The 12,889-nt window shown below is 38.1% G+C and overlaps 1 protein-coding gene across 1 annotated transcript in view; it reads right to left on the minus strand.

Annotated features, from left to right (window-relative positions):
- Window positions 1-7,160: 7,160 nt before the first annotated feature.
- MLF1 (myeloid leukemia factor 1) overlaps window positions 7,161-12,889 on the minus strand; it is a 32,518-nt gene continuing 26,789 nt past the window's right edge. Inside the window, exons 4-7 of the mRNA XM_048864338.2 lie at window positions 12,601-12,729; window positions 11,259-11,418; window positions 10,759-10,891; window positions 7,161-9,485 (exon numbers count right to left, since the gene is read on the minus strand). Coding sequence (XP_048720295.2) covers window positions 9,374-9,485; window positions 10,759-10,891; window positions 11,259-11,418; window positions 12,601-12,729 — 534 coding nt within the window. The 3' untranslated portion in view covers window positions 7,161-9,373. The remainder of the gene's footprint in view (window positions 9,486-10,758; window positions 10,892-11,258; window positions 11,419-12,600; window positions 12,730-12,889) is intronic.

Here is a 12,889-nt window from a genome sequence, read left to right on the forward strand (position 1 = left end):
TGCCCCGTACAATACCGTAGCCAATCAGCTAAAGCAGCCAGTTGTGTTTTTCCTCAGTAGCATTGCCCGAGCCTTGCCTTATTTGGGTCTATTTGTTACTAGTTTTTGCTAAACATTTCTGCCTTATCTATACGTTTCCCAGGCAGAAGCTGGCCTTGGCTAGTGAGCCGTGTGCAAACCTATCTGTTTGTGTACTAGCTTCCTCATAGTTGTGCAGGGTCACAGAAAGTTCAAGGAGCAGAGGGGCTTCAGTTTGCCTGGGCCTAGAGCAAGAAGGCTTCATCAACACTCGTGGTCTTCCACCCTCCCGAGTTACCTAGAGTAGTGCCCAGCGTCACCAACAAACTCACAATAGATCTTTGTGGACTATTGGCAACATTGCAAAGTACACCACAAATCCAAAAATCTGTGCTAAAAAGGGGTGTAGGCCCCACTGACACCATAAACATGAGTACTGAAGCAACTAGAAGCTCTGAGGCAACTTTTAGTTAAGCTAGTATGGTACTCGGACCGGGAAGTTAGTGTAGAAGTACCGTTTTTAAATGAAAGGGTGTGTGTGTGTGTGTTTGTTTTGAGGGTAATTCTTTAGGGGAAGAAGGCAGAGAAGAAATTCTGTATGAGATTGTGGAAGCTCAGTAATATATTTTTCAAGTTCTAGATATCCTTGCTGGACTGGATGAGCAGAATATCTGAAAAAAAATCTGGCACTGTTCAAAGGTTAGCCTTTCAAATCAGGGTTGGGGGAAACAGGTGGAACAGTGCAGCAAAGCCAGCATTTTTCTCCAGCCAGGTACTTGGTTCCTGGATAAATACCAGAGTTTAGCCTCCTCAGTTTTCAGGATCTCCATCACTCTGAGAAACACTAGCTTCATTCTTTATAAAAAGACATTATTTTTCTGTAGTTTCTCTGAGATACACGTCTCTCAAAAACATCACAGGCAGATATTAAAAGTAGTAAGTGATACCACACAACGGTGTTTTCAAAAGAAAAACAGCCCAGAGACCAACTTAAACAATGTCATTTTTAATACAAGTGGAATTTCATATTAACTGCCTCCCATCCATTCAAATTAATATACTTGGCATGAAATCCTGGCCCCATTGACTTTGGTGGGACCAGGATTTCACCTTGAAATATGGCTTGAAACATGGCTGCATGCCTTGCCATATTTGCCACCTTCTTTGGTTCAATGAGACAAAAGCTGAACCCTAATAATGTACATTTTAAAGGTAGTGGTTTGTATTCTTGAACTGAAACAAAAATTTGCATAGAAACAAAAATACATAAATAATAATATAATAAATAATATTTTGCACTCGTCAAGTGGCTTCCATCTGAGGATCTCCAAAAAAATCTCTACAAACATCCATTAACTAGGTCGTGTTGCATTATCCCCATTTTACAATTGAGGAAAATGAGCTACAGAGAAGTGAATTGCCTTGCTCAGGGTTCCACACAAAGTCCAGGGGCAGATCCCCGGTCTCCAGCCAGCTAGTTGTCTTTTCATCACAATTTACTAAAGATGGCGGACATGAGGCAACACACCAGAATACACAATGTATATAGACATTCAGTATCAAAGGATGTCCTGCAGTGATTCAACAGGTTTAACATTTTCTATCCATGTCTTTTTTTAAACATATACTACCATTTGTTTATTATATTGTTCTTGATTAATACCTCATATTTCTGCAGAACGTTACATTTTTCAAAGTGTTGTACAAATATTAATGAGCTAATCTTCACTATGGTTTGATTATGGTTTTAAACATGTGAAAACAGAGACAGAATTTAAACAACTTTCGTAAGGCCCCACAGCAATTCAAGGGTGGAGCCAAGATCACAACTTCCAGCCTCATGCACAGTCCACTAGACAATGCTCCCTCTGATATACAACATTCTAATTTTTTACATATCAGCCAAATGTGAGAGGCCTGGCCTACAGGTGTCAGCACAGGACTAGAAGCCAGGAGCTCTTGAATTGTACTCTGATTTTTGACACTGAGGATGAAGGTAGGCACCAGACAGGTCCAAGGACAACATCCTGCTAAGAAGCCTGCTGCAACAAAAGGGCTGGAGGGTTCTGAGATTTTTACTAGGGTGCTGGCCCAGAAACTGCTTGTGGCCTTAATCTTCCATATGTCACTGACTGGTATATGTAGCAAATGTTAAGCTTCCTCCTTGTTCTAACTGCTGAAAGGGAAAAGGAACCTCATTATCTGTTCTCTTCCCAGAGAGGCTTTTCTCTACTGCAAGTGTGGAGAATCCCACCTATTCTTCTGTACACAAAGTTTCCTGGATGTTATAAGAAGGCAGGATATCTGTCTCTGATGTTCTATTCCCCACCGCTAGCCTCCTGACTGAGGGAAGGACAGAAAGAAGTCTCCATCTACTACTATCTTTCCCCAAGAGCATCCTGCGTGCTGTGAGAGGGCAGTCTCCATTATTCTATTTCTCCCCTCCCCTCTCCCCATCTTCTCTGGACTCCTGGCTGTTGTGCAGGGAGAGAGGAGGGCAAGGGATTGTGGATGGATGGAGGGAAAGATGTCACCAGTGCTTACCTTTTATTTTAGTAACTCCAAGGTCTGCCTCTGCAGCTGCTCAGAACTTGCCACACAGGAGGAGGATGTTGGACAGAGAGGTGCTCTGCAACTGTGGGGCCTATTTCTGCTCCTCCCTCAGATCAGGTATCCGGGAAAAGTTCCTCTGGGCTGCATCCACTGGCTTCCCGGACTCCTTCGAGGAGCAGTGGGTGCGTCCAGGGTTCTCTGCTCAGTGTCTTCTTCTGGATCCCTGATTCTGACCCTGTAACCCTCACTCCTGTTTTCCATTATTTGTTTCCCAATGTCAGTTGAGACCTCCTCCTTAGGCTGGGAGAGGAGCATGTAGATGTGGGAGGCATCCCCATCTCCTTCCTTGGAATTCAAGAGGTTCTGAGAACTTTGTCTTGCAGTGGAGAAGTAAAACTGACATATTTGTGTCACTGCTTACACTGAGCAGCAGCAGGGGCACTAGAGCACTAGCAGCAGGAAGACAGCTCTGAACTAGTTGACATTCATATAGCTGTCTTCACAATATAGGAAATGATTTTTTCTAAATGAAAAATACATTCTCCAGTAATTTATTTTTTATGCAACCTCCTTCACCAAGAAAAGTTCCCCACTTGCCAATGGTAAATTGATTTTCCAAGCCCCAGTGTAAATTATTAAACCATTTTCAAAGAGGGCAGAGGAAAATTAAAAGCTAGACTGTGCTAAATTCTAATAATTATTTTATCAGGGGACACGATTGTGGAGGCCTCTTGGCAGCAAAGAAGCAGAAACATTCAGAATGCTTGTGCTGTCACGGCTATACAGTTTTTGATTGTACTATGTATTGGTGCATAAGCACAACACATGCATTACCTTCTGCTTTATTCTGCCACCTCTTATAAGCTGTTATCACACCCTGAACACAAATCATAAATATGTGCCGAAGTGGAAGATTTAAAACTTTAATTTGGTACTTCAGAGCAGGGCTTAATGATGGCAAGGAGAGATGTATAAACATTTCTAATGCAGTATGTTGCGCTGGGGCGGGCAGACAGACGTGTTTGATGCAATAAGACTGCAATTTGAACATCTAGTGACCTAAATTGGTTAAAACATTGTCACAATAGCTATCCTATAAGTACCATCCCTTAATTCACTGCTATTCACCAATGCAAAAGGTTATCATATTGCACTTTCCCTTTTTTTTTTTTTTTTTTTTTTTGGCGTCATCAGCGTTACAACCATCATGGAAGTCTGCTAAAATGGATCACTATTTCATATGCAGTTCGTTCCAAACAACCTTAGATCATTCTAGTAATAACAGCAACTCTACTCACAACCTGAACTTCAGCAAGTTGAACAGTCTTTTTCCAAAGGAATGCAGAAAATTCCTGTTTGGTTCTTTGGATAGGAATACATATTCTCCAGTTATTTTAGTTCAACTTTTAATTCTTTAGTATGTTTGGAGGTCAGAGTTATTAAAAGAACCAACTCTGGCCTTTAGCCAAATAATTCATACATTTGTGTAGCCTCACCTCTCTGTACTGTACTTCTATGTTTGGCATTCCTAAATTGATTGGTAATTTTAGATACGTACAAAATGTATATGCCATGGCACATACAACACAAAGCTTGCAAGCAGCATCCATGTCTGGGAAATTCCTTTTTGATTGAAGCCTTCGTCAGCTGTTCTACCATAGATGTCAATTCCATGATTTATTGTCCTTGAAGTTTAACATATGTTTGGCGGGGGGGAAGGAGGGTAGAAGAATTACTGGAGCACTTACTGCTTAACTGTCAGGTGCACATTAATGTACAGCTAGGAAGCAAAAATACCTTGATGGAAATTAAATAAGCCATAAAATTCTGCCCTTAATTAATTATACTCTTGTATCCCCACAAGTCAATGGAGCTGAACTGGCAGAATTTGACTAAGTTTGTTTATATTACTGTTAAGGAAACAGAACTTCATCTACCAAGTGCGCTGATCACTTCACTTCTCTTGCAAATTTCCCCTCCCACTCCTTGTCTTTCTATTTGTCAACTCATCAGGGCAGGGACTGTCTCATGTGTTTGTGCAATGCTTAGCATAATGTGGTTTTTGATCTCAGTTGATACCTCTAAGTGCTACTGTAATACAAATAATATGGACCTTCATCTAGTCAAACAGGTATATTGCGTCTTTAGAATTTGTGATCTAATTTGGTGTCATCTTAATCCTGCAAGAAGTTCTACCGACTCCAACTGGATTGCTTTTATAAGTAGGGCAGGTGTAATTTGGCCTTCCAATAATAAGCTTCTTGGCTAATGCTTAAGTGCTTTGCTAAATCAGGGCCTGAGCATTCAGTTGCACGAATACATCTGAGGACTCAAAATTCAATGTGATGTAAAATTCAAATTTAGATGCACAAGTCTCACAGATGTCTACCTAGGTTAATGGTATATGCAAATATACACGTAAATTGAATGTTGGGCACCAAAGCTCAGACACCAGACTGAGGCCACTGTGAAAATTAGGCACTAAAGTATTGAGTTTTAATAACAGAATACCATGGGTTGTCACAGGCTCTGGAATCACTACACAGGGAAAATGAATTCCTACATATCCCAACCATTGCAGCTTCAACCATAAATCTTTCATCAGGCAGGTAGAAGAACAGGTTATTTCCCTAGTGAAACTTATTTCCGGTGTGTCATATTTTACTCTGCCAAGGATGGATTTAGGATGGGGTGTGTAACCTCATCTGATGAGAACCATAACCTCACGTAGAGCACTTATACCTAAGTGGACTCCTACTCAAAGGAATAGTCTTCAACCATCCTACCTTCTAGAGCACAGAATTATTTAAAAGTATGCAAAGAATGGGATAGGTATCAGATTTATAAGTTGAACTAACTACAGACAGATGTTGCTCTTGAAATTTGTTACTTCACCAGGGAATTTTTCTTTTTAAATATCCAACAAGAGTTTCTCGATATGGCTAAATAGTTCACCCAAAGTGAGTCTCTGTCTTTTGGAGGGTTTCGTTCTGAATGCTAGTGTTCAGCTAATAAACGTGTTTTCTCCTGCCTCACTGCTCTTCTCTAGTCCTGCAGCATCACTCCATCTCTAGGTTTGTACATTTTAAAATATTGCTTTGGTTAGTCACTTCAGGAAAACGTTTAAGAGCAAAAGATTCTAGTGTCATGGACAAAAGACTTTTTACACAATGAAATGTTCATTTATACCACATCCTTGAGCAAAGTGTTCTTTCAATCCTAGCACTAGTCAGGAAATTCTCATCACCCAGCAGGGTGTTCATGATCAGAGGCATTACTTCCTTTGCTAGTGGGGCAAACTGGATTTTGGTGTGAACTTCAATTTATCTTCTGAGGCTTTGAAACTTTGAGATGACCTCCTCAAACAGCTTTCACACGGAGTGAAAACAAGACCTATGGCACGAGAACTTGTTGGAATATGTAATTTTATTCTAGCACCTCTCTGCACATGACAACATTAACTGAATTAGAGTTTCTGACACATTCAGTGTCTCTACCCCGAGAATATTTAAAAAATGAAAAATAGTACAGGGAATCACCCTCAGGAAAATTTGTGGAAGAGTTGGCACTTTTGCTGGTATATTTTAAATACACACAAAGGTATCTGCTCATTTTTTTTTTTTTAGAGTCCTCATGAAAGTTGCTAAATTGAACTGCAGTAACATATAGAGCCCAATACAAAGTGTTTGAATCATGATCTATGAGCGAGGGGTCCCAGCAACAGGGAAGGACAAGGTTGGAAAGGAGGAGGGCTGGTGGCAGCCCTTCCAAGAGGTGGAAACTTGAGGAAACAATGCTCTGCACTGTATAGTTCATTGCCAGATATTTCCCAAATGAACTAATGAAGTTGCAATCTAAATAAAACTATACTCCTCATATCTCGTCTTTATTCCTGCATGGCTAGGACAAGGCAGTAATTCAATGTCCATGTTTATGGAATCCCTGGCCTCTGCTGAGTACTACATTTAGCACTAATGCAATTGTGGTTGGGGAATTGTATAGATAAGGGGATTGTTGATATGAGAATACGGAGCCTGCCTTTCACATAGAGGCTACAAATTCAAGTTCAGGTCAGTAATGCCCAAATGTTACAACCATTTGAAAGCCGTTCAGTGGTTGCTGCAAAAAGAGTTAATGGTCTCTGTGCTAATGCATAACCATCTATATGATAAAAAAAGATGGTTAGAAACCAGACAACCTGGTGAAGCCAGAAAGAAAAATACAAAACAAAACCCAGCCAGGTGAGAAACTAAGCTGAATACAGAAGATGTTTCACTTACCTTGACTTAGGCAAAGAACTGTGTAACACTGGACAGCTTGAATCTGAATCTTTTCTGTGGTGACACGCATTTGTCAGCGATACTAAAGAGGAATACTCTACCAACTGAAAGAATCATCTGTCTGAAATCCATTCTAGTCATTGCACAGAGATATTAAGAATAGTTTCCCTATCTTTTCCTTGTTGCATTTTTTTAGCTGCATGTTTTTCTTTTAACAGCCAGCATATTTACTTCCCTCCAGAATATTGCTGTATGAAAAAGTATTTATAACAGCCCAAACCAAACACAATGCACATTGTGGTACGAAGGTTAAAGAATAAACAACTCTTTATTAACCAAAGAATTATATTTTTATACCTTTAGAAACAACTTTTCCTGCATTAACTTTTAGATTATTATTTAACATTACATCAAATTCAGCCATGTGTATTAGTCCTCCACTGCTTCTTTACAATCAAAGTATCTGCTTATTTAATAAAGAATGAAGTACTTTATGTATGTGTCTAATGTTTCTTCTTCAAGTACACACATAAAAGATGTAAAAAGAAAAGGTCAAGTATAGGGCTGTAACAGATGTAGAAATTTTTTTATGAAGTTACAGAATCTCCTAAACAGAAGATTTCCTTCTGATTTAATTTTAATATTACATTACAATTCTAATGTACAAGCATTCGGTTACATTGCTTGTTATTAGAGAATCTAGGTGACAAAACAAACATACATTAAGAGCCTAATCTTGCTCTAAATGAAATCAGTGGCAAGATCCCCATTACCTTCAATGAAAGCAGGATCAGGCCTCAAATTTGTACACTGGTTAGTAATAAGGACAGTACATTTTCAGATTAAGAACTTATCTGTAAATAAGTCTGATCTGACTAAGATGTATGAACTACATATTGGTCTTAGTAACATTAAACCATAGACACTGGATTTTACTATAATACTTGAAGAAAACTTATTGCATTAAGCAAGCAGAGAGAAGAAAACGGAGTCTTCCATTCCAAAAATACAATTAAACAGGGCATGTTATGTGTAAGAATAATAATATTAAATAATTTAGGGATCTGCAGGGGAAAAAAATCAATATGGTTTAAGAGTAAACATATTTTAAAGACACCTCGGAGGTTGATATGATTAAAAAAGTGTACATCTTGGCCATGAGAAGTCAAACGCTGTAACTTAAAAATACTAATAGATTCATTGTTCAGGCTTATATTTATATATCATCTACAATTCCTTCCAAGTAACAAAATGGTGCATGAACTTTGACACAGATAATATACATTAAGATGTTTACTTTTCCCAATAAATCATTCAGTCTGTTTTTGCCTAATAATTTTAAGCCAAGGAAACTTTTAAAAAAGAAAACAAAACGTACAAACAAGAGAAGAACTTTGAAATAGTAAAATTTTCAAGGGAGCTCAACAATTTTTACCTTTACCAGATCCTGGATTCCTTTAAATTAAAAATCAGGACACAAAATGATACAACACAGCCACAAACTTAGCTGATAGAAGAATAAGAATGACTACAAGTAGCATTTCCTGCACATATGTTTTTAAAACTATCATTTACGGAGGGAATGGTGTAATTATTCAGCATTTAGTTCATATACTTTTACAGTCTGTTGAACCAAATTTGATTCCCAAACCAATCTGGTTAAGAATGCCAACAGTCATATCTATTGTCCATACAAGGGAACTGCAGTATATTGCCACAGAAAATAGAAAACCCATCATGCTACTTAACTCTAGCCCTAGTATGGAGAATCTGCAATGGTGAGAAATAATGGTTCACACCTTCAGTGGAAACACACAAAGGATGTAGAACCACTTAGGAGATACAATATAAAGCCATTGAAATTAATGAACTATGTACAGAAAATCAACTATCCAAAAGTGATAAATAAGAATGTCGATAAACTTAAATTTTACTTAAAAACAAGTTACTTGACTACTTATTTTTAGACTCCGTTAACATTCTGAAATCAGGGCAATCACCATGAATCTGGCAATTATACAATAGCATGTAAATTACATGCTATTTAATAATTTTAAAGTGTAATTTTAAATCTAATTTCACCAAAACCACACCGGTATTGCTTCAGCCACAAAAAATAATTTTACAAAAAGTGAATTGAGTTTCTGTGTAAGCTGTATTGCATGGGTAATAGATGTAGTTTCACCACCAAGCCTGCTGAAAAGTTTGAGAGATTAGCATAATTGTAGGAAAAAAGCCTTGGAAGGCAAAATATTGTAGTTTACAGTATACAGGAAAGTGATAACCCAATAAAGTGCTTTTCAGTGGTAAATATTTTCTTTTACTGCTCAGACCCAGATAGAGTAGCCAAAGAGATGGTGTCTTCAAGAACAATCAGCGGTCAAATGACTAGACGAGCAAGGCCCACTAATACTTAAAAACCAGGGATTGGTCTTATACATAACGATCCAGCACCATTATCTTCTCTGAAAAAAAAACAACCACCAAAACAAAAAACCCATCCAAATCATTATACAAGCCATTTATCTTTTGCTGGTTTTGATTGGGACGTGCGATCCTTTCACATTGAGGTTCTCCACAGAAACTTCGGGTTTTCTGGATCCTGCAATCAGTGGTTTTGGGTGGGGTTTCTCCCTGAAACAAAAAAACAAAACACAATCAAAACCATTGTATGATACTTGGAAAAAAAACCTGGCTAATGCATCATATTGTTCACCATTTACAAAACACATAATGGATTATCTAGTTATTTTTAGGTAAGCCTTTATTATATGTATTTTAGCTATTTTACAACTTAGAAACATCCTCTGCTGGTAAAACTACTAACATGTTTCAGTGAATGAGAAACTTTAGCAGCCTCGGCTTTTTGTTGAGTTTATTGTGTACCTATGTATTTGATAAGAGACAGCTGCAAAATGGCATGTAGGCAGAACTCACTGAAGTGAATGGGAGCTGTGCCTGATTAAAAACTGAGCAGTAATCAAGGGCTGGATTTGTCTCAGTTTACATAAGCACAACTTGCCCATGGAATACTGCAGGAGGGGCAAATGCAGCCTCTGCAGTTTGGCAGTGTTTCCCTTCTAGGACTATGCAGAAGTGACACATGGAAAGCACTCTGCACGGTTTGGGAAAAGGTGTAGCTAGGACTAGTGCTTCTTACCACAGTATTCCCTACTCACTCCAGAAATTAGTTTGAGCCAACATTAACTCTTGCTGCATAACCTCCATGGTCCATACCAAGCAGCTGACAAAGGCAGCATACCTCCTACTAGAGCTATGCTGATAAGAAAAGACCAAAAGAGCAGCATTGGGAAAACAATCTATGCAGGACAGACACCTGCATCCATAGATATGGGGCATGCTCCTCCCAACAGATTCCCTGGTCTCTGGGGTTGGATTGCCTTGTCTCCTCCTGAACCTGTGCATCTCACCACAGGAGATACTGCCAGGAGAGGAATACAGCAATTTTCTTCCTTCTCCTGCTCTTTTCCTCAGGGGGATGGACCAATCCACCTCTGAGTAAAGAGTTAAGGATTCAACCTTAATGCAGTGAACCCAATTTGCATGTGATCAGTTCTCTCTCTCTCATTGTTTGAGATAAAAACATACTTATCTAAAAAAATAAAATTGTAAAATTTACAAGTCGAAATATAACCAAATAGGTTAAATAGTCAAAACTTCTGAAAGCCACACCTAGTATTTCCTCAAATTTTACTCTGAATTACACTTAATACTACTCTGAATTACACTTCAGCTACATAATCTCTGAAGCAGAGAGTAAGTATATTATTTCTTCTCAAGGTTCCTAACAGGAAGTTATTAATGAAATAGGGCATAGTCTTTCCTTTTTCTTAGAAGAAAATGAGCGTATCAGCACAATTAGAGCCATTACAGAAATCATTTCTACCTCCTTGATGCATCTTCCCTGCTTATATGACGGTTACTTCTGTGTTTTGGAGCTTCTAAATTGCATCTAGCTCCAGATGTTCCAAACTTCATAATCTCCTTCTGCCATTCCTCATCAAATATGTGGGCCTCAGCTGCAAACAGTTACAAACATTTTTGTTTAAACTCGATGAAAACATAGGAGAGAGTATTTAGCTACAATTGCTACATCCCTAACCAAAGCAATTGCATTAAAACACAAAGTTTTGTAACTGGAATTTTTATATAATTTAATATATTAATGTCCATTCAAAACCATAAAACATTACCACTCAGATTACCCTCAAGTATGACCAAACACCACTGCCGTCACCCCGCCCCCCACCCCCGAATAGTATTTTCAAAAGTGACTGATGATTTTGGGATCCTCACGTTTTAGATGTCCAACTTGACACCCACTGAAGGGGCCAGATCAACAAATCAGCACTTCCTAAAAAATCAGGTGTGTGCTGCAAGACTTACATTCATCCAAGTTGATAAATTCTTGATTCAGTTCTCGATCACCAGTTTTGTTGTTCTTTGATTTTTTAATTACATGGGCACGATCATGAATGTGATGACCAACAGCCATTTTTTCCAGCCCACTTTCAGAATCTTTAAGTGCTTTTCTAGTCTCTCTGATCTGCTCAAAGAAGGGAAATTATATTGTAATTGCTACTTCAATTGAAAAAGCAGATTATCCAAATTAGTTTTCAGAGTTTTATTTTAAACTCAAAACAAATTTGCTTTAAAATGAAGTTTATGAAAAAAACAGATGCTTCCTACTGAATCTATTTTTGTTGCACTGGCTGAAAGACTGATAGCTCACACAAAGTATCGAGCAAACAATACTCATCCCACTATTAGCAGACAGGAAAGATAATATTACCACCCAATGTTTTTTAAGAAGAGAATATGCATGCAGGTTATTATTAATTGTTTCAAAATCTGTCAGAGCCCAGCCTAAATATAACCCCTGCAGAGAGTCTTAAACATTCTCCTTGACAACAGAACAGATAAGTATGTGTTGGTATTCTCTACATGAAAGGGCAACTAATTACGAGGCTGTCACGTTGACTGGTCTGAAACCTCTTGTCCACTGCTTATCACTGTGTTCATAGGTATATTATTAGAGCCTTTCTGATAACTAAGTGCTGGCTTGAGCTCTGACATGATTGGCTGTGGGATATTTTCAACAGACTCATACTGCTTGCATATAATCTTTCATGAACATTGCTCGAGGGTTCAAATTTAAATTTGAATTTCTTAGCAGAATTAGATGCACAACAGCTGCAACGAAGGTAATGAGAGGGCATCTTCATCTGAAGCATTATGTAAGCATTTAAAAGTCAAGTACTTAGGCTCAACAGATAATTCGAAGTAGCTATTTTGCACTATTATGGGTACATAAAGTGATTTGAGGTAAAATTGTGTATAAATGCAGACTTTTTTAGTATCTTACGATTGCAAATATTTAGGTGTAAATATATCCCAATAGGCAAAAGGAATATAACATTATACACTGGCTCAAAAAGCAGCAAATGCAGAACTGGTAGCTGTATCACTCACCTATTCAGCTTTTGAGAAAATGGGTATAAAAGTAGCTTTAGTAGGGGGGATAGCACAGGATATAATGCCTTAAAGAGTATTTTCAAACAGTATCTACTCTAAGATATAGCAATGGTGTAATAGAGTGTATATCTTTCTAAATTATGGAAACGATTTACCCCAGTAAGCATTTGAAAGGAGACTGAACTTGAGTCTGCATTAATATACAGTCTGACAATTTAACAACACTCTTCAGCCATGTCTCAAGAATACTTACACCTCCTGGAGCTGTGCGAGTCTGAGCTGAAGCTTGGAAAACCTTTGGTGGTTCATCACCTATCTTGGAATAGGTCATCACAGAAGAAGAACTGAATGAGTGTGCATCTGGATTGAGTGAGAGATGATCCTGAAATTGATATACTTCAAATTAATAAAAATATTAAAACTGACAGATAACTTAAGAAGAAAGAACAGTATCCCACATTAGACACCTTCTCCATCTCAATATTACTTTTGAGGAATTATATCAGGAAAAAATAGGGGGAAAAGAGCCTGAGTTTGCAATA

This window comes from Caretta caretta, chromosome 9 (genome assembly GCF_965140235.1).
Source record: "Caretta caretta isolate rCarCar2 chromosome 9, rCarCar1.hap1, whole genome shotgun sequence".
Lineage (NCBI taxonomy): Eukaryota > Metazoa > Chordata > Testudines > Cheloniidae > Caretta > Caretta caretta.